General features: G+C 43.7%; 1 protein-coding gene across 1 annotated transcript; it reads left to right on the forward strand.

Moving 5' to 3' along the window:
• The first annotated feature begins 7443 nt into the window (after positions 1-7443).
• Positions 7444-7557, forward strand: LOC102864312 (dolichyl-diphosphooligosaccharide--protein glycosyltransferase subunit 4-like). The gene has a single exon (XM_006888983.1). The coding sequence runs from the start codon at positions 7444-7446 to the stop codon at positions 7555-7557; it is 114 nt and encodes a 37-aa protein (XP_006889045.1).
• Positions 7558-18106: the final 10549 nt, after the last annotated feature.

Here is an 18106-nt window from a genome sequence, read left to right on the forward strand (position 1 = left end):
ACTGGGAGGAGGGTAGAGAGAATAGTGCAACAATGAATGAGTGGAAGCCCAAAATCTCTGTAAATGTATATGAAAATTAATAAAATATAATTTAAAAAAAAAACAGTGGGCTGGAGCGTATGAGAAATGGTGAGGGTGACGCAGAATAGAGCAAGGCCCAGATCTGCTGTTCACAAGATCACTATGAGTCATCATCAACTCTGGACTCACAGCATCAACGGCCTTATAGCAAAGACTGTTTTGAAAAAAAAAAAAATTAAGCAGAGGGCTAAATAGACGGGATCTCATAACTCTCTTCATTCAAGATACCAGAAAACAAAGACTGAAGATAGGATAATTCTGGAACCAGAAAGGAAAAGAAATGCTTCAAACAATTGAAGGATGAAATGAAGGAAAACATTGAATAAAGAGACTAATGGAGCACAGAATTTTAAACAATGCAGTGTGCCATTTTTGGTGTGTATTTTTCATTTTTTAAACCAATATGTGCCATTGAGTCAGAGCCTACTCATAGCTGACCCTCCTGCGGGTTTAAAATCACATGAGAGGAGATTGCCCATCTTTCTCCCACAGGGGATTCAAACCCAATACCTGTGGTTTGGCAACACAACTCTATCCACCAGGCCACCACAGTGCACCATTCTGAAAGCTGGTCTCACTGGCTCAGGAACTCAAGACTGCAGCTGTCTGTCTACAAGAAAGACGATAATAGTATCCAGTCCTGAATTCACCTCCTGGAACTTCACCCCCTGGGCAATTGTAAAGACCAGTTCCTGCTTCATCTGATGGATAAAGACATTGCAACCCACCCTGGCCCTGTCCGCCCTCAACTGGACTACACCAACAGTGAAGAGAAAAAGGTACATAAACTCCATCCTCCCTCACACCCACCAGAAGTCGGGGGCTGAAACATTAGGAATTACCACATTAGTAAGCGGTATAAAACACTTGCATGACTTAATCAGATATGTGTTGTTTTTGCTGTGTACCATCGTGTCCAAACCGACCCATAGCTGACCCTCCAGTGGGTTTTCAGAGGCAGTGAATCTCACGGGAGGAAATTACCCATCCTCCCGCAGAGCAGCTGGTGGATTTGAATTGCATGCCTTTGGGATACAGTGCAGCTTCTTGCCACTAGGCCATCAGAGCTCAATCACATATGTTGTTATGTGCCGTCGAGTCGGCTGTGACTCATAGCGACCCTATGTACAACAGCTCTAAACCCTGCTCTATCCTGTGCCAATCTCACTGTCTCTGACACACCTACCCTGATTACCATCACTGAATCAATCCATCTCATCGAGGGTCTTCCTCTCCTGTGCCGTCCCTCTACCCTACCAAGCATGATGTCCCTCTCCAAGGACCGGTCCCTCCTTGCAACATGTCCAAAGTATGTCAGATGAAGCTTCAGAATCCTTGCTTCCAAGGAGCAGCCTGATTTAACCTTCTCTAGGATAAACCTGTTTGTTCTCCTAGCAGTCCATGATACCATATTCAATACTCTTCTCCAACACCACAGCTCAAAGGCATCAATTCTCCTTCTATCATTCCTAGTCATTGTCCATCTCTCTGATGCATAACAAGTGATTGCAAAGACCATGGACTGTATCAGGTGCACCTTAGTCTCCAGAATGACATCATTGCCCTTCAGTACTTTGGAGAGGTCTCTAACAGCAGACTTTCCCATCACAATACATCTTTTGATTTCCTGGCTGCTGGTGCTAAGAGTGTTGACTGTGGAGCCAAGCAAACTAAAGCTGTGAACAATCTCAATCTCTTCACCATCTATCCTGATGCTGCCAATTGGCCCAGTGGTGAGAATCTTTGTGTGTGTGTGTGTGTGTTGGTTTGTTTTTTGTTTTTTTTTTATATTGAGCCTCAATCCATATTGAAGGCTGCAGTCCTTGACCTTCTGCAGCAAGTGCTTTCAGGTCTGCTTCAGTTTCAGCAAGCAGGGTTTTGTCATCTGCATAACGCAAATTGTTAATGAATCTTCCTCCAGTCCTGATGCCACATTTCTCCTCATATAGCCCAGCTACCTGGATAATCTGTTCTACATATAGATTGCAAAGGTATGGAGACAGGACACATCCCTGGCATACACCCTTCCCAATTTTGAACCATGCAGTGTTTTCTTGCTCTGTTCTGATGACTGCCTCTTGGTCCAAGTATAGGTTTCGCATAAGCACAATCAAGTCTTCTGGGATTCCTACTCCTTTCAGAGTCAGCCATAGTTTGTTGTGATCCACACAGTCAAATGCCTTTGCATAATCAATGAAACACAGATAGACATTCCTCTGGTACTTCCTGCTTTCAGCCAAGATCCATCTCACATTAGCTACAATATCCCTAGTACCACAACTCCTTCTTTATCCAGGCTGCACTTCTGGTGGTTCTCTGTTGATGTGCTGTTCAAGTCATTTTTGGGTAATCTTCAACAGAATCTTGCTTGCATTTTATATTAATGATATTGTTCAATAATTTCCTCACTCTGTTGGATCATCTTTCTTTGAAATGGGAACAAATATAGATCTCTTCCAGTCAGTTGGCCAACTGGCTGTCCTCCAGATTTCTTGACACAATTTGGTGAACACATCTAGGACAGCATCTGCTAGTTGAGACATGTCAATTGGTATACCGTCAATCGCATATATAAAAATAAAATAATACAGGGGAGCTCTGGTGGCCTAGTGGAAAGGAGCTGCAACTACAATCCCAGAGGCGCACGGTTCAAATCCACCAGATGCTCTGCCGGGAAAGGAGGGACAATCTCCTCCTGTGCCAGTCAGATCTGATTTGACGGTACACTCACACAAAAATAAAAAAATTTAAAAAAATAAAATAATACAAAATTGTTGCTCAGAAGCACCAAATAATTTCAAACTGTTAAAACACCTAGATAAGGTGGCACAAAAAAAGTGGCCAAAATAAAGAACCAGAAAACCTTTCAGAGGAAAAAAACCCTACTGGAATTTCCTGATAAGAAATTCAACAGGATAATAGTTAAGTGTCTCCTATGAATTGAGAAAAAGAAAGAAAACATAGACTAATTTTTTACATTATAGTGTTATAAAACAAAATGTAAATACATGATTAAATGATGAACCAATATGATTTGTAAACTTTCTCTCAAAAGTTTAAAAAATAAGTACCGTTAATTTAAAAAGTCCCAAATAAAGCATGAAATAATTTTTAGATGGTGAGGATGGTACAAGACAGGGCAACGTTTGTATTCTTTGTTCATATAGTCTTTATGAGTTGCAGTTGGCCTGAGGGTACATAACAGCAATAGTTAACAGGGTATAGCGATCTGTAGTCTAGTGGTGTTGTGTGCCAGCCAGTCAGAACCAACTCTTAACTGATCCTCCAGAAGGTTGTCAGAGGCAATAAATCACACCGGAGGAGACTGTTCACCCTTCTCCTGTGGAGCAGCTGGTGAATTTGTATTGTTTGCATTTGGAATTGCAGCACACAATCCTATTAGGAGGCCACCAGAGCTCCATTCAAAAGGCCAAAAAGATCTATCTTGGAGAAGATGCAACCAGAGTACTCCCTGGAAGCAAAGATGATGAAGCCTCATCTCACGTACTCTAGGCATGTTGTTAAGTGAGGCTATTCATTGGAGATGGACATCATGCATGGGAAAGTGGAGGGACGGTGAAAGAGAGGAAGACCTTCAGCCAAGCAGATTGACACAGTGACTTCAACAATGGGCTTAAGTGTGTCAGAGTTGTAAGGATGGCACAGGATAGGACAGGGCTCAGGTCTGTTATTCATTAGGCTGCTAGCTCTATACTGGACTTGACAACACGTAACAAAAACACTGGTCTAGTGGGTGAGGAGTTGCACTCCCCACCCAAAGACACGCAGTTCATATCCAGTATCTGCTCTGAGGAACTGAGATGGGCAATCTCCTTCAGTGCAATTTACAGCTTTTGAAAACCTGCTGGAGGGTCAGCGATGAGTCTGTTATGACTCAGTAGCAACAAGTTTATGAATTGTGAATAGGAAGAAAAAGTAGGTTCTGCTAAGTGTACTCTAATGGTAAACTTTTTTCTGCTTTCCTCTCCTCTTTACTTGGTGTGCTGAATTAAAAGGGCCTTTTTCTCCTTACTGTAGCCAAATATTTTCCCCTATGATAGTTCAGATCAAGGAGTACAGCCTCACAATCTAACCTAAGTGTTCCTTCCCTAAGATCTGCAACTTCACTAACACTTCCTGTGTCAGTAACCCACAATAGCTTTCATACGCAGAAGCAAAACAAGTTACAGCTATGTGATCATCCAGAGGAAGCAGCCATGAAGAGGAAGCCCACAGGGCATATGATAAGAGTACTAAGCAGAAAGACTCCATGTGAAATTAGTTGCTTATTTGCATAATATTTCCTTGTATGCATAATACTTCCTTTTCTAAGATACTTCACCTTTCTTTGCTAAACATGCTAAATAAGCAAGAACCTTTCCTCCTGTCCCTAACCTAACTCACAAACGTTGTTATATACTCAAAGACATGAGGTTCAAATGCTCTAGCTGCTCCAAGGGACAGAGATGGTGTCTGAAACCACTCATAGCTGACCCTCCAGCGAGGTTTCCAGGGGTAGTCAATTGCATGGGAGATGCACTCATCTCTCCTGAGGAGCAGCTGGGTTTAAACCTTGAACTGTGTACCTTCGGATTGGTAGCTCAACTCCTTACCTCTAAGCCACCAGAGTTCCCTCAAAACTTCCTTTCTTATTCAGTATTTGTCCTTACGAGACTGAATTAGTTCATGCAGCATATAATACTCTCTAGACTCTCCCATATTATATAGTACTTTTGAATTATTACTCTTGATTGCTGCATAATATTCCATCGTGTGGATGTACCACAATTTCTCAAAAGACCATTATTGTAAAAATAGAAGGATAATAAGTAAGATGTAGATAAAAGTCTAAAGGGGGAAGGAGAAGGGAGAGGAGGCCTAAGGTCGGGGAGGGAGAAAATCATGGGGTCACAGAGTGTGGTAGGTGGAGGGAGGAGATGAAGGAATTAGGATAGCTCTTTTAGGAGACCTGAAAAGATAGTGAGACCTGAAAAGATAGTGAGACTAGATCAATGGTGAGAATCTTTTAAAGCACAGTGTTTGGGAATAACAGTATGAAACAATGTTAATAAAGGAACCTGTGAAACACAATGTATACAAATTTTGTAGACAAACCAATATAAATTTTTTCCAATACAAAAATTTTAAAAATTCCTTTCATTGAAATGACACTTTTACAGGCATCATCCCCTATCTTCTTTTTACTTACTGCAAGTAAAAAGAGTTTGTCATTCACATTACCAGAGTGAAAAAGGCTAAGACCCTTTGAATTCAATTGGGACTATGATGGTAACAATGTGAATGAGATCTTAATTTTAAAAGAGGACTCATTAATTGAATTATTAGTAAGTGGCCAATTTGACCATAGGGATCATAACAAATTATGCTAATATTAAGAAGAATGGGAATCCCAGAACACTTGATTGTGCTCATGCAAAACCTGTTTGGATTTGGACAGTGGTCAGAGCAGAGAAGGAAACATTGCATGTTTCAAAATCAGGAAAGTTTCTATGTTCTTGTGATAGTGAATAACGCTGCTGTCAACATTGGTTTACAAATCTCAGTTTGTGGCTCAGTTCTCATTTTCTCAGGGTATATTCCAAGTAGTGGAATAGCTGGGTTATATTGAATTTCTTTTCCCCCCCCCCTTCTTTTCTTCTCCCTGCCTATTTTTTTTTTTTTTTTAGACAGTCCCTCCGTAAGGACTATCCACTTAGCTTTGTATCCAAAGACGAAATTTTTAGGTGAAAGGAGTTAGGAGTTAGCCTTCGTTACAGACTGGTTCATTTCAGGGTCGAAAATATGGAACGCTTCACGAATTTGCGTGTCATCCTTGCGCAGGGGCCATGCTAATCTTCTCTGTATCGTTCCAATTTTAGTATATGTGCTGCCGAAGCGAGCACTATATTGAATTTCTATGTTCAGCTTTTTGAGTAAGCACCAAACTGCCTTTCAGAATGGTTGAACAATCCCATAAACGATGTATAAGAGTTTCTTTCTCACCACATCCTCTCCAACATTTATTACTTGCTGCCACTTGCTGCCCTGGTAAACTTTGTCACTATTACTGGAGTGAGATGTTACCTCATTGTGGTTTTGATTGTCATCTCTTATTGTTAGTGATTTGCAGCATTTCTTCATGTGTCTGTTTGCCATTCGAATATCTTCCTCTCTGAAAATTCTTTCCATGCCTTTTGCCCATTTTGTAAATTGGGTTATCAGTGGGTTTTTTTTCTTGTGGAGGCCCAGGAATATTCTGTAAACTTTCGTTGTAAGACTCTTGTCTGAGATGGTATTACCAAATGTCCAACCACAAATGAATAGATTGATAAATTGTGATACATTTACACAATGGAATACAATGCAGCATGCAGGAGCAATGATTTTGTAAATTATTACCTAATGTGGGAGGGACTGGAAAGCATTATGGTGAGTGAACTAACTTAGTCCCACAAAGATAAATATTGTATAAAACCATTATTGTAGAATGAGTATAAGGATTCAAGAGGGTTGGAGAGGTTGGAAGCAGAGTGATGTGGATGTGCAGGGGGAGTGGGGATTAACCATTAGGTTGTACAATTTCATAAGTAGGGGTGGTGAAGGAAATTGAAAGAATCTGTTCTTGAAAACCATGCATTTGAATTTTGTAAATAAACTAGTAGAAAATATTTTTTTAAAGGAATCTGTTTACCAGTCATCTCTAAACCTGAGATTTCTTTACCTTTTAAAGCCTTTTTGGCAGTGATTGTATAGAACCAGAATCTTTGATTCTTCCCCCAAGTTTTTTTCCACCGATTAGATAGCACTTAACAAGAAGTATCTGTATCACTTACAGCACACGCAATTGTGTTTCCTTTTGTGCTTCATAAATATAATAATTTAAAAAAACTGTAAAAAAACCCACTAAATCAGGAAAGGAGTACATCAGAGATATATCTCCACACTTTTCCAATCTGTATGCAGAACAAGTAATATTTTGTTCTGAGAGAGGCTGGACTTTATGAGGAGGAAAGTGGCATCAGGATTGGAGAAAGACTCATCAACAACTTGCATTGTACAGATGACAGACACAATTTTGCTCACAGAAACTGAGGAGGACCTGAAGCATTTACTTCTGTTTTTAACATGGATTGGAGCTCAACATCAAGAAGACAATTGGCAGCACCATGATAGATGGAGAAGAGATTGAGATTATTAACAATCTTAGCTTACTCAGCTCCACAAACAACACTGTTGGCACTAGCAGTTGAGAAATCAAAAAATAAATTGCTGCTGCCAGGGACCTCTGAAAAGTGCTGAAGAGCTGTCTCCTGCCTGGAGCTCGCCTGTGACAAGTGTCGCAGTGGAGCCCAGCAGGTCAGAATGAGCAGGGACGTGACCCTCGCCATCTATGCCAACATGCTGGGCATGTTGCTCTTCCTGCTTGTCGTTCTTTACCACCACCTGGCCGTCAACAATCCCAAGAAGCAAAAATGAGAGTGGTGCTTTCCCCGCCCCAGGGTTCCAGGACATAGTCTGAGGCAAGATGGAGGGTTTGAGGAGCTTTCACACTTCATTTCATCCCTTCTGCCCATCACAACATACAAAGCAACTACACGTGGACTTTTCCAAACACTTTTATTTGCTCAATGTCTTCCTTAACCCTATGGAACTAGAAGTTGCCACTGAATAAGGTCCAGTATAGGGGCTGATTTATTTTCTATACCTTAATATAAAAATATACACATATAAAGAATGCTGAAAAACAATGATGTCAGTCTGGAGACTAAGGTATGCCTGATTCAGACCATAGTCTTCGCAATTATTTGCTACACATTAGAGAGCTGGATGGACAACAACTAAGGATGACAGAAGAATTGATGCCTTTGAGTTGTGGTGCGAAAGAAGAGTATTGAACATACCATAACCTGCCAAGAGAACAAACAGGTTTATCCTGGAGAGAGTGAAACTAGGCTGTTCCTTGGAGGCAAGAATTTAGAGGCTCTATTACATACTTTGGGCATGTGGCCAGGAGGAACTAGTTCCTGGAGTAGGACTTCATGCTTAGAAAAGTGGAGAGACAGCTCAGGAGAGGAAGACCCTGGATGGGAAGTATTCACACAGTAACTGGCGTAATGGGAGTAGGTGTGTTGAAGACAGCGAGACTGGCTCAGGACATGCATAGGGTCACTATGAATCACAGGCAACTTGATGGCACAAAACAGCAAGTATTCCTTTGCTCTTGTTTTCACACACAACAGCCTTTTGGCCTAGGTCTGGGTTTCATATAAGCATAATTGTTTTGTGATTCCCATTCTTCTCAATGTTAGCCCTGATTTGTTATGATCCACATACTCAAAGACGTTTGCATAGTCGATAAAGCACAAATAGACACTTTTCTAGTATTCTTTGAGTTCACTCAGGATCCATCTGATATTAACAATGATATCCCTGTTGCACAGTGTCTTCTGAACTCAGCTTGAACCCTGGCAGTTTCATCTATGTACTAGCTCCAAGACGGGAGACCCTTAAATAGATGAAGGTCTTAATTAGTAATGATGAGGTTGTCTCTGGATAGACCAGGGCTCAGATCCATTGTTTGTAGGCTCGCTCTAAGACAAAGTTGAGTTGAAGGCATCGAACAACAACTTCCAGAGCATAGCAGGGCCCCAGTCCTTTTCTTTCCAGAGACAGGTTCCCTATTTTTACCCTCTGGACCAAAGCCAATCCAGATCAGTGGTATGGGGCTGACTCCAATTCATGGTAACATTATGGGGTGTCAGCGCAGAACTGTGTCCCATAGGGTTTTCAGTGGTCATTCTTTCAGAAGTAAATTGCCAGGCCTTTTATTCAAGGTGCCTCTGGGTGGACTAAAAACTGTTAAACCACCCGAGGACCGCACTCTTCTGTCTCCACAAATTCACCCTGGTGCCCTCATCACTCCCGCATCTTTCATCACAAAACATAACTCAGACCTGTTTAACATCTGCCATGGTATCTTATCAACTGATATAAATTCTCCCATCTTCCCCTGGCTAATAGGTGTGCAATCCTGCTGGCCTCCAGCTCCCTTGTGCCCAGGGCACCTAGAGGAAGTGCTCCACCTAGTTCTCTTCGGCCTGTGGATCTCTTTGTGCCCAGAGGGCTGTTCCCTCCAGCTCCCCAGAGCTCCCCTTATCTATGGAAAGGCCTTTTGCATGTGTTCTTTGCACCAGTTCTTCGCATCCCATCTGATGATCTTGCCCAGCCCCGCTCCTATTTGTTACGCTGTTAGTTCTTTTAATATTTTTCCTCGGGTTATCATGTTCATGAAAGCAAAAGCCATGTCTTGGTTTCTCTGTATTATCTGCCAGTGTCTAGTACAGCGTCGGGTATAAAGTAGGGGCTCAGTGAATTGGGCAACCTCCCCTCGGATCACAGGCGATCCGCGGGAGAGCCTGGCGCCCTAAGGGTCCGCCAGCCCGAAGGTGTTTCCCAGAAAGTCAGGCAAGAAGTCCCTTAACGCAGGCAGGGCTGTGGTCACGGTCAAGGTCGGCTTGCACGATCCGCTCGCTCGGAGCACCGCGCGGGCTGCATTTCCCAGGGGGCCGGCGGCGGTGGCGCACAGGGGCCGGGCAGCGGCGTTGCTGAGTCACGGCCACGAACCGAACCGAAAGCAGGGGCGCGAAGGAAGTGGGCAGGGCTGGATCGACGCCAGGGGTCACTCGGAAGGTGACGCACAGGCGAGTGGTCCGGGGGCGGTGGGTCGCCTAGGACGCGGAGCTCGGCCGCTTGCACCGCCCACTTTCCCCCTGGAACCACCCTCCGCCTGGCTCAGCCGCCATCGGGGCTTCCCTCGCTCCGAAGCTGCCCGCGGACGCTCAGCCTTCCTCGCTCGTCCCCCGAAATCTCCACTCATTCTTCCCAAGTAAGATGGTGTGAGAGGCTGGGGGCAGGGGAGGCACGGCGGGCGTGACCCCTTCTGCGCGCACCCCGAAGTCGCCGCGGGGGAGGACTTGCCCCTGCCCCTGCACGCAGGAATTGGGGTGAGGAGAGGTCTCTAGGCAGAAAATAGTTGGGGTGCAGGGAGGAGCTGCATTCCTCTCCTCCACAGAGTCCCTGGGTCACGTGGGGGTAAAGACCTGTGGTCGAATTGATTGATTGATAAGCGTGAGGTGAATACCAACCAGCACGTGAGTTGCCGTGGACTGCCTTTCTTGGGTGATGTTGGGCGCTCACACTCAGTCCGGCAAAGCCGCTTCTCCTCCCCATTTCTTTGACTCTGTCTGAGTTTAACTTTACTGGGTGAATGAGAGGACAGCTGGACGATCCTGGGCGACGTCTGGTGCTGGGCCGAGAGAAGGTTTTGGGATTCTCTCTGCACGCTTTGTTGAAAAAAGGCCACTATGTAGAAGAGTCAATGTAGATTTAGCTTCTGGTGTGTGAAGTGAGATGGGGGAAGAAGGGTGGAGGCAGCCCCATGCTCTTAGACCCCACCACTCTCCTCCAGCACCCCAGAAGAGTAGTTGCCTGATGGATTGTAGATCCACTTCAGAGGAGACCTGGGACTTGTTGAGGACTACCAGTGGTTTAGTGATGGAGCTGTGCTGGTTGTGTTGTGTGGTGGAGACGTGAAGAAGCTAGAATCCAGGTGCAGATGTAGGGGTGTTAAATCCCAAACCTCACTGCCTGGAGTCAGTGGTGCCTGATAGCAAGCCTTCATCAGGCTTCTGTGCCTGGGAATCGGATTGGGAGGAGACTTTCACTCATAAAGCAGCTGATAGTTACAGCCACAGGAGACACCCAGCCTGTGGGTTGTCCCATGTGCTATGACTAACTCACCAGGGTACCCTAGGAATGTTGTTGTTGTTGCCATGGTCATGTACTGACTTTAGGGTTGGAACTGACTCACAGCTGACCCTCCGGTGGTCTTTCAGAGGCTTCCTAGGAAATTGCACAAGAGTTGATTGCCCATTTCCCTGCCACAGAACAGCAGGTGAATTTGAACTGTGTGGCTTTGGGGTGGCAGCGCACCTCCTTACTGCTTAGGCCACCAGAGATCCTAGAGTGGTTAAGGGGACCAAAAAAAAAAAAAAGGACTGACCCCAAGGAGGATTTCTGGGGCTTGAGCCAGGAATATATGCAACACCCAAGTGCTGCCTTTTGCCTGGTAGCAAAAGGAGACAGTCCCTTTTCAGACTTTGAGTGCACTTCAGAGAACGGCCTTTGTGGATTACATAGAACATGTTTCCTAGGGGGCTGGTGATGGCAAGCCCACACTCTTGCTGGTCCCTAGTATCCCTTTAGGGAGTCCACCCACCTTGCTCCCTCCTCTGGGTAGAAAGAGGAGACTTAAGATGCTTCTAGCTTCATCAGACATTCAGGAAGTAAGGCAGTCAAAGCCATGTGTTGAAATTCACCCTTGATAGCAAGGAGTGACAGCGTAGAAGCTGTGAGTGCTGTTATGAACTCTGTGAAGCAATCTCCGGATGATGTCCTTGCTTTAATCAGAACCCACATGGTTCCTCGGAGTGGCTTCTGAGGCATGACCTTTCAGCAGCTTGGCAGAAATATAATTTCCTTATTTCTCAGTAGGATTTTTAAAGGCCCTTTGTGTGTGTTGTTAGAACAGAGCCTTTGCAATCGCTCTTCCACTTATTGCCACTTTGTGAAGGATCCCCGGGGTCAGGTCTAGAGCCCTTGGCCAAGAAAACAGCCATTTACTGAGCAACTTAGAGTGTAAACTAGATTGTATGTATGTGTGTGTATGATTTGTTTTTAAGTTTGAGGCAATGTATGTGTGTGTGTGTATTGGTGGTGATGGTAGTAAGGCAGTGGGCAAAATGAAAATACTTTGGATTGATAAACAATTAGGGACAGTTGGAGCTTTTTAGCTAGCTTTCCAGAATCTGGGCAGAGAAGATAACAGTTGAGAATCTATATACTTTCTCCCTTAGTTTGGAAGAAGCTCATTTGAAAGTCAAATCATAATTTGGCAGTTAAACATAACTAAAGCAATTTCATTTTATGAAATGTTAGGACTCAGCAATTTTACTCCTAAGTATAGATACTCAAGAGAATGGGAAATGTTTTGCTTACACAAAAACTTGTACTCAATGCTTGTAATAACAAAAAGTAGTAACCCCCAAATCTCTATCAATTGGTGAATGCAATACTTCCATACAATGGAAATTATTCTGCCATGAAAAGGAAGATAGACCTGTATTCTATAACGTGGTAGAACCTTGACAACATTATGCTGGGTGAAATAAATCAAGCAGAAAGGCCACATATTATACAGTTTTATTTATAAGAAATGGAATAGGCAATCCATGGAGACAGACAGTAAATGGTTTCCAGGAGTCGGAGAAATGGGATAATAGGGATAATAGAGTTTCTGTTTGAACTGATAAAACTGTTGGGATTAATAGTGGTGACTGTTACACAATCTAGTGGACATAGGAGAAACTGCTGAGTTATACACACTGTAAATTATATCTTAATTAAAAAAAACAGAAGGTATAAGGTTTTCTTTGTTTTTGGAGCTTTAACGTTTCTGTGAAAGATATGCATTAAAAAAAATTCAAACAAGCACAAAAAAAAATTCATGGAAGACAAGTATCACTTGGTGACCACTATTGGCATTTTGTTCGAAGTACAGGTCAGGTTAGACTTTTAAAGGATGAAGTTGGACAGGTTACTGAACTTCTTTCTAAAATGAGGAGAACCCACACCTATTAAATATGAAGATGTGGGTCAGAGCCCAGGTCGGCTAGCTACTGTAATGATTGCATGACGTGTATATGTGTATTTAATTTTCTCTAAGTGGGATTTGACTCTGAAAACTGCTGTAATGCTTGCTTGGCTTTCATGGACACACTTTTCATTATAAGGGGGAAAAAGTCATTCAAGAAATAAAAAAAGCACCCATCCTTTCTGAATTAATGGCTACAGAATATTCTATGATGGGGGATGTATCTTTTTATTACTATTTTTTTTCTTTTTTTTTACTATCAAGTTAGATCTGACTGGCACAAGAGGAGATTGTCCCTCCTCTAGCAGGGCATCTGGTGGATAGGTGTACCTTTTTATTCTGTTACCTCTTGTGAGTTATTTGCCTAAGACTGATGTTTACACACACACTTAAAAAATGTTTCTCATGCACACTTAAAAGTTGTTGTTGAAAAGATACACAACAAAACATCTGTAAATGAAAAATTTTGTTCATGTAGAATGTGGTGCTATTGATTACAGTCTTCAAATTGTAAAGCCACTCTCATTCTCCTTTTCTGGTTTGTTTCTCCTTTAGGGACATAAATTCACTTCCATCTAAGTTTCCCATCTAACTTTTTAAGTTGCTTTTACAATTTAATCCCACATAGTAAAAAAAATAAAAATGCAAAGCTCATGGCCGACAACTAAGTTAGGCTCCAGAAAGTCTGGGTTCCAAAAAAGTGGAAATTCTATTGCACATTTTTACTATTTTCACGAGGATTTTTCTATAGATTGTTCGTTCAGCACAGCGTCTGGTAATAGTAGGTGGAACCATTCATTTCTTCTGGCCACACACATGTATTTAAGCACCTGAACATCTGAAAGTTGGACAGTGAAGAAGGAAGAACTCATGCTTTTGAGTTGTGAAGAAGTGAAGAGGACTGACTAGCCCATGGCCTGCCAAAAGAGCAAACAAGTCTGTCTTGGATGAAGTGCAAGTGGGATGCTGTTGAGAGGCAAGAATGGAGGAAGTTTGTCTCACATACTTTGAGCATGTTGCCCAGAGGAGTCCTTGGTAAAAGACTGGCTGGGAAAGGTGGAAGGTCGAAGAAAGAGAGGAAGACCCCTAACAAGATAGACTGACACAGTGACTGTAACGGTGCACTTGAGTATATCGGAGCTCCTGAGGACGGTGCAGGATAGGCAAGGTTCAGCTCTGTTGGGTCGCTGTGAGTTATAGTCAACTCGAAGGCAACTAATTAACAACACAGGGTGTGTGTGGCCAAGAGTGCAGGTCTTTGGCTGAGGCTCGTGTTTTTCTCAGACTGTAGCTGAGCTGGGAGAAGTCTGGCTGTCCTCGAGAGCTAGGCAAGAAATGGCATTGGGAAGCTGCCCGTAGCTGAGGGCGAGACGGTGTGCCTAATCATTGCCCAAGAGGAGCTGTTGAGGAGGAAGAGTGGACTCTGGCTGGAGGACTGCAGGCTCCCCACGCCCTGCTCAGGGTGCCATAGGGCAGTAGAGGAAAGACAAGTTCAGATTCCAAGGAGAGGCTTCTGGCAGCTTGGCGTATGAGCCACTTCCTCTAGCCTGGCTCTGCCTGTGTGACTCCAGTGTGGGCCAGGGTGTGCCCTCAGGGGTCAGATCCAGCACCTTTACAGAGGGGTGGTCCTATTTGGGTAGGATAGTTTGCCCTTTGGGGAAGCTGAGCTGTGATCCTGGGGCTGGGTCAACCCAATATCCATTATGCCCCACCCTGGGGTCTTGCTTTCTTCTTAGCGAAGGCCTTGAATGGCTGTCTGGTCTTTCAGGCTGGCGAGTGGGGACACTCAAATGCTGTCCTGGGGTAATGTCTGTGCCAGCTTCTTACCTGTCCTCCTGGCCTCTCCACCTTTCTACCACCCTGTTTTGACTGTTTCCCATCTCTTACTTTCTTGCCATTGGGTCTCTGTTGTAAGCTGAACTTCCTGCTGAGAAGGGCCCCAACCTCAGCTCATTTCATTTTCAAGTTCTCTTCAGCAGTCTAGTGTGAGCTGGCAGGACCTCTCGGGCTGTGTCCAGCTGTGTGGAAGTAGAATTCTCTCTCTGTTTTCCAGCTCCCTCTCTGCTGCTGGTATAAGGGACTGTGCAGAAGAAAGCAAATGAAATGCCCCCTTCCTAAAACCCACCTTATCGCCTCCCAGTTCCCAGGCCTTGCTCAGCCCCTAGTGCCCACTCTCCTGACCTCTACCCAGGCCTCTGGCTATGTCCTGGGCTTCCAGGAGAGAGCCCTTCTGGCCCAGTTGGCAGGTTCAGCCTGGAAAAATCAGGAGAGCAGCTCTGGACAACCTTTTTAAAGGTCTAGAGTGGTGAATGTGACTTGTTAGACTGAGTTTTGTTGAGGGCTCAGTTTCTTCATCTGTAAAATGAGTGAATGCACTAGCCTTAATGTATTGGAGGCCACCAATGAGAAAGGTCTTCCTTCTATCAGGGATGGTCGTCCTCTTCAACCGAGCGCGCAGCTTCGGGAGGGACGCACATGGATCGGTGAGGAAGGAAGGGGACACCTGCCTAGCCAGCCAGATCAGCCGAATCAACCCTGGTGATCAATGCGGTGACAGATGTCGCAGCCAGATCGCCCTCACATCCCACCAATGAGAAAGGAAACTACTATTCTCTTCTGTTTCTTGGGTCAGATCTACCTTCCTTCTACCAAGGCCCAAGGGATAAAGCAGACATTTGAACATGAAGGAGAACAGTGCTTGGAGCCCCTGCCGTAGCAGCCTAAGGGTGTTTGTTTATTAAGACTAAGGTGTGGAGCTCTGGTGGCCTAGTGGCAAGAAGTTGCACTGCAGTCCCAGAGGTACGCGGTTCAAATCCACCAGATGCTCTACGGGGAGAAGGAGGAGAAGGAGGGGCAATCTCCTCCTGTACCAGTCAGATCTGATTTGACGGTGCAGACACACACAAAATAATAAAATAAAAAATAAAAATTAAAAAAAAAATAAAACAGGCTAAGGTGTGCCTGACCCAAGTCATGCTGTTCTCAAATGCTATATAGTTTGTAAAAGTTGGACAAGGAATAAAGAAACCCAGAGAGTTATGATTTGAATAATGGTGTTGGAAAAGAGTATTGAACATGGACTGCCAGAAGAACCTGTAAATCAGTCTTGAAAGAAAGACATGTAGCTAGAATGTTCCTTGGAGGCAAGGATGGTGAGGCTTTAATTTCATACTTTGTGCATATTATCAGGAGGGCCAATCCTTGGAAAAGTGGAGGGTGAGTGACTGAGAGGAAGACCCTTAAGGAGATGGATTGACTCGGTGACTGTGACAAGGGTCTTACACCTGGCGGAGATTGTGCGGACGGCACCAGATCGGCAGGGTTTCAATTTCTTGTATGAGAAGACACTCACTCAGTGGCTCCTCAATACAGCTAACAAAAGAAGCCAAGCCAAGTCCTGGTGGCACAGTGATGAAGTACTCAATGGCTAATCCCAAGTTGGTGGTTGGAATCCACCACACACTCTTCGGAAAAGAAGACCTTGCAGTCTGCTCTCAAGAAGAGTAGAACCTAGGAAAGTGTGCAGGGAAATTCTGTCCTGTCCTGTTGTAGGATTGCAGAGACTCGGAGTTGACTTGATGGCGCAAAACAACAATGTTGTCTAGCCAAGCTGACCCGTAAAACTAGCCATCACAACCTGGGCCTCTGTTTGCAAGCTCAGCCTTGATCGGGAGAGGGCCCGTATCTTCTGTCTTTCTGCCTCGGGAGTTGCAGCATAGAACTTGTCAGTGTGGAGTCGCTATAAGTGTACATCACTGAGAGAAACTTACCCCCCCCTTTTTTTTTCCTTAATGATTGAATTATCAAGAATTCCTTTTTACTTGAATCTATAATCAGTTCTCATGGAAGCAAGTAAAAATATGGCATTCTGAAGAGGATACATCTTTTGCAAAAGTCTTTTTTTTTTTACATGGTTTTTAAAAATTATTAAATTTTATTAGCTTTAATGAACATTTACAGAGATTTTGGGTTTTCATTCATTCACTGTTGCACTATTTTCTCTACCCTCCTCCCCAGTTCATTCTTCTTTTCCCACCCCCTTGAAAGTCTGTTTTAATTGTCCAATTGCCACAGTGCTTGTCAAAGTCAGTTCTGATTAATCTCCTTTGTCAGTGTGTCCTTTGTCATTGCCTGTCACTCCTCCCTGAGAGAGACTTCACCCTGATTCATAAGGAAAATGGGATGGCATATTCTCTTAGCTGCTTCCTGCTGAAAAGGGACGCTGTAGGTTTCAAGGAGAAGATCTTCTCTCACTACTCTAAAGTGCCTCTTTGGCAATAGGAAACACATACACTATTATGGAGACCAAATAATAGGCTCTTGTGTCCAGGAGAAAACGAATATACTTATCAGTAATGTTAATGCTTATCTACAGCTCTTCTGGGAGGGTCTAAATCGTTGAAGCTCCCAGATGGGGCCTGTCAGTCCTGTCAGCCACGAGGACCTGATGTAGGCCACCCTTGGCCAATTGTCCTTCAGATCCACACTTAAAGCAAGTGAGTAGGAGCTTCCTCTCTACTCCCTTGCCTATCTGTGGCTCTCATCTGTGACACTGTCTACTGAAGTGGCCCAGCTTTCCCCAGTGGAAGCAATTCTGACCTCCTTTATTACCTTTGGGTGGCACTGTATATGCATAAGACTTCCTTTTCCTGACACAGGCCCTAAACTGGCAGCAATAGCTGCCCCAATAATTTTGGCCATTCTCTGGTCTTTTCTCTTCCCTCTACATCCCAGTTGTTAAAAGAGGGAAAAATTTAAACAAATGTACAACAAATAATTTTGAACATTATAATCTTTTAAGCTTAAGGCTAGAAATATGAACAATATCATCATTTCCAAACCAGAGACACATGTTCCAGTGCAGTTCCTATTTTCCATAAATGGTTTTGGTAAGAGGAATGTTGTAAATGTGGATACATTTCCACTCTTCCTCCTCCATGCCATGATATAGTGTTATTAGCATGAGCAGTTATAAATCCATTGCCATCCTTACTCTAACTTAATTTTTTCTTTTAAATTTAAATTTGTTATTAATTTCAGTAAAAGTTTACAGAGGCTTTTGATTTCCATTCATTTATTGTTGTACTACCTCCCTCTTTTTAAAAGCCTTTGATGTTCAAAACCCCAGTCAGAATAGCAAAATTTAACAGAACAGCAAGCAACAAATGCTGGCGAGGTTGTGAAGAAACTGGAACCCTTATTCACTGTTGGTAGGAGTGTAAAATGGTGCAACCACTATGGAAGGCAGTATGGCGCTTTCTCAAAAAGTTGCAAATAGAGATACCATTTGACCCAGCAATTCCACTACTGGGA

The sequence above is a fragment of the Elephantulus edwardii genome, unplaced genomic scaffold (genome assembly GCF_000299155.1).
Source record: "Elephantulus edwardii isolate Elephantulus edwardi_28Jun2011 unplaced genomic scaffold, EleEdw1.0 scaffold00074, whole genome shotgun sequence".
Lineage (NCBI taxonomy): Eukaryota > Metazoa > Chordata > Mammalia > Macroscelidea > Macroscelididae > Elephantulus > Elephantulus edwardii.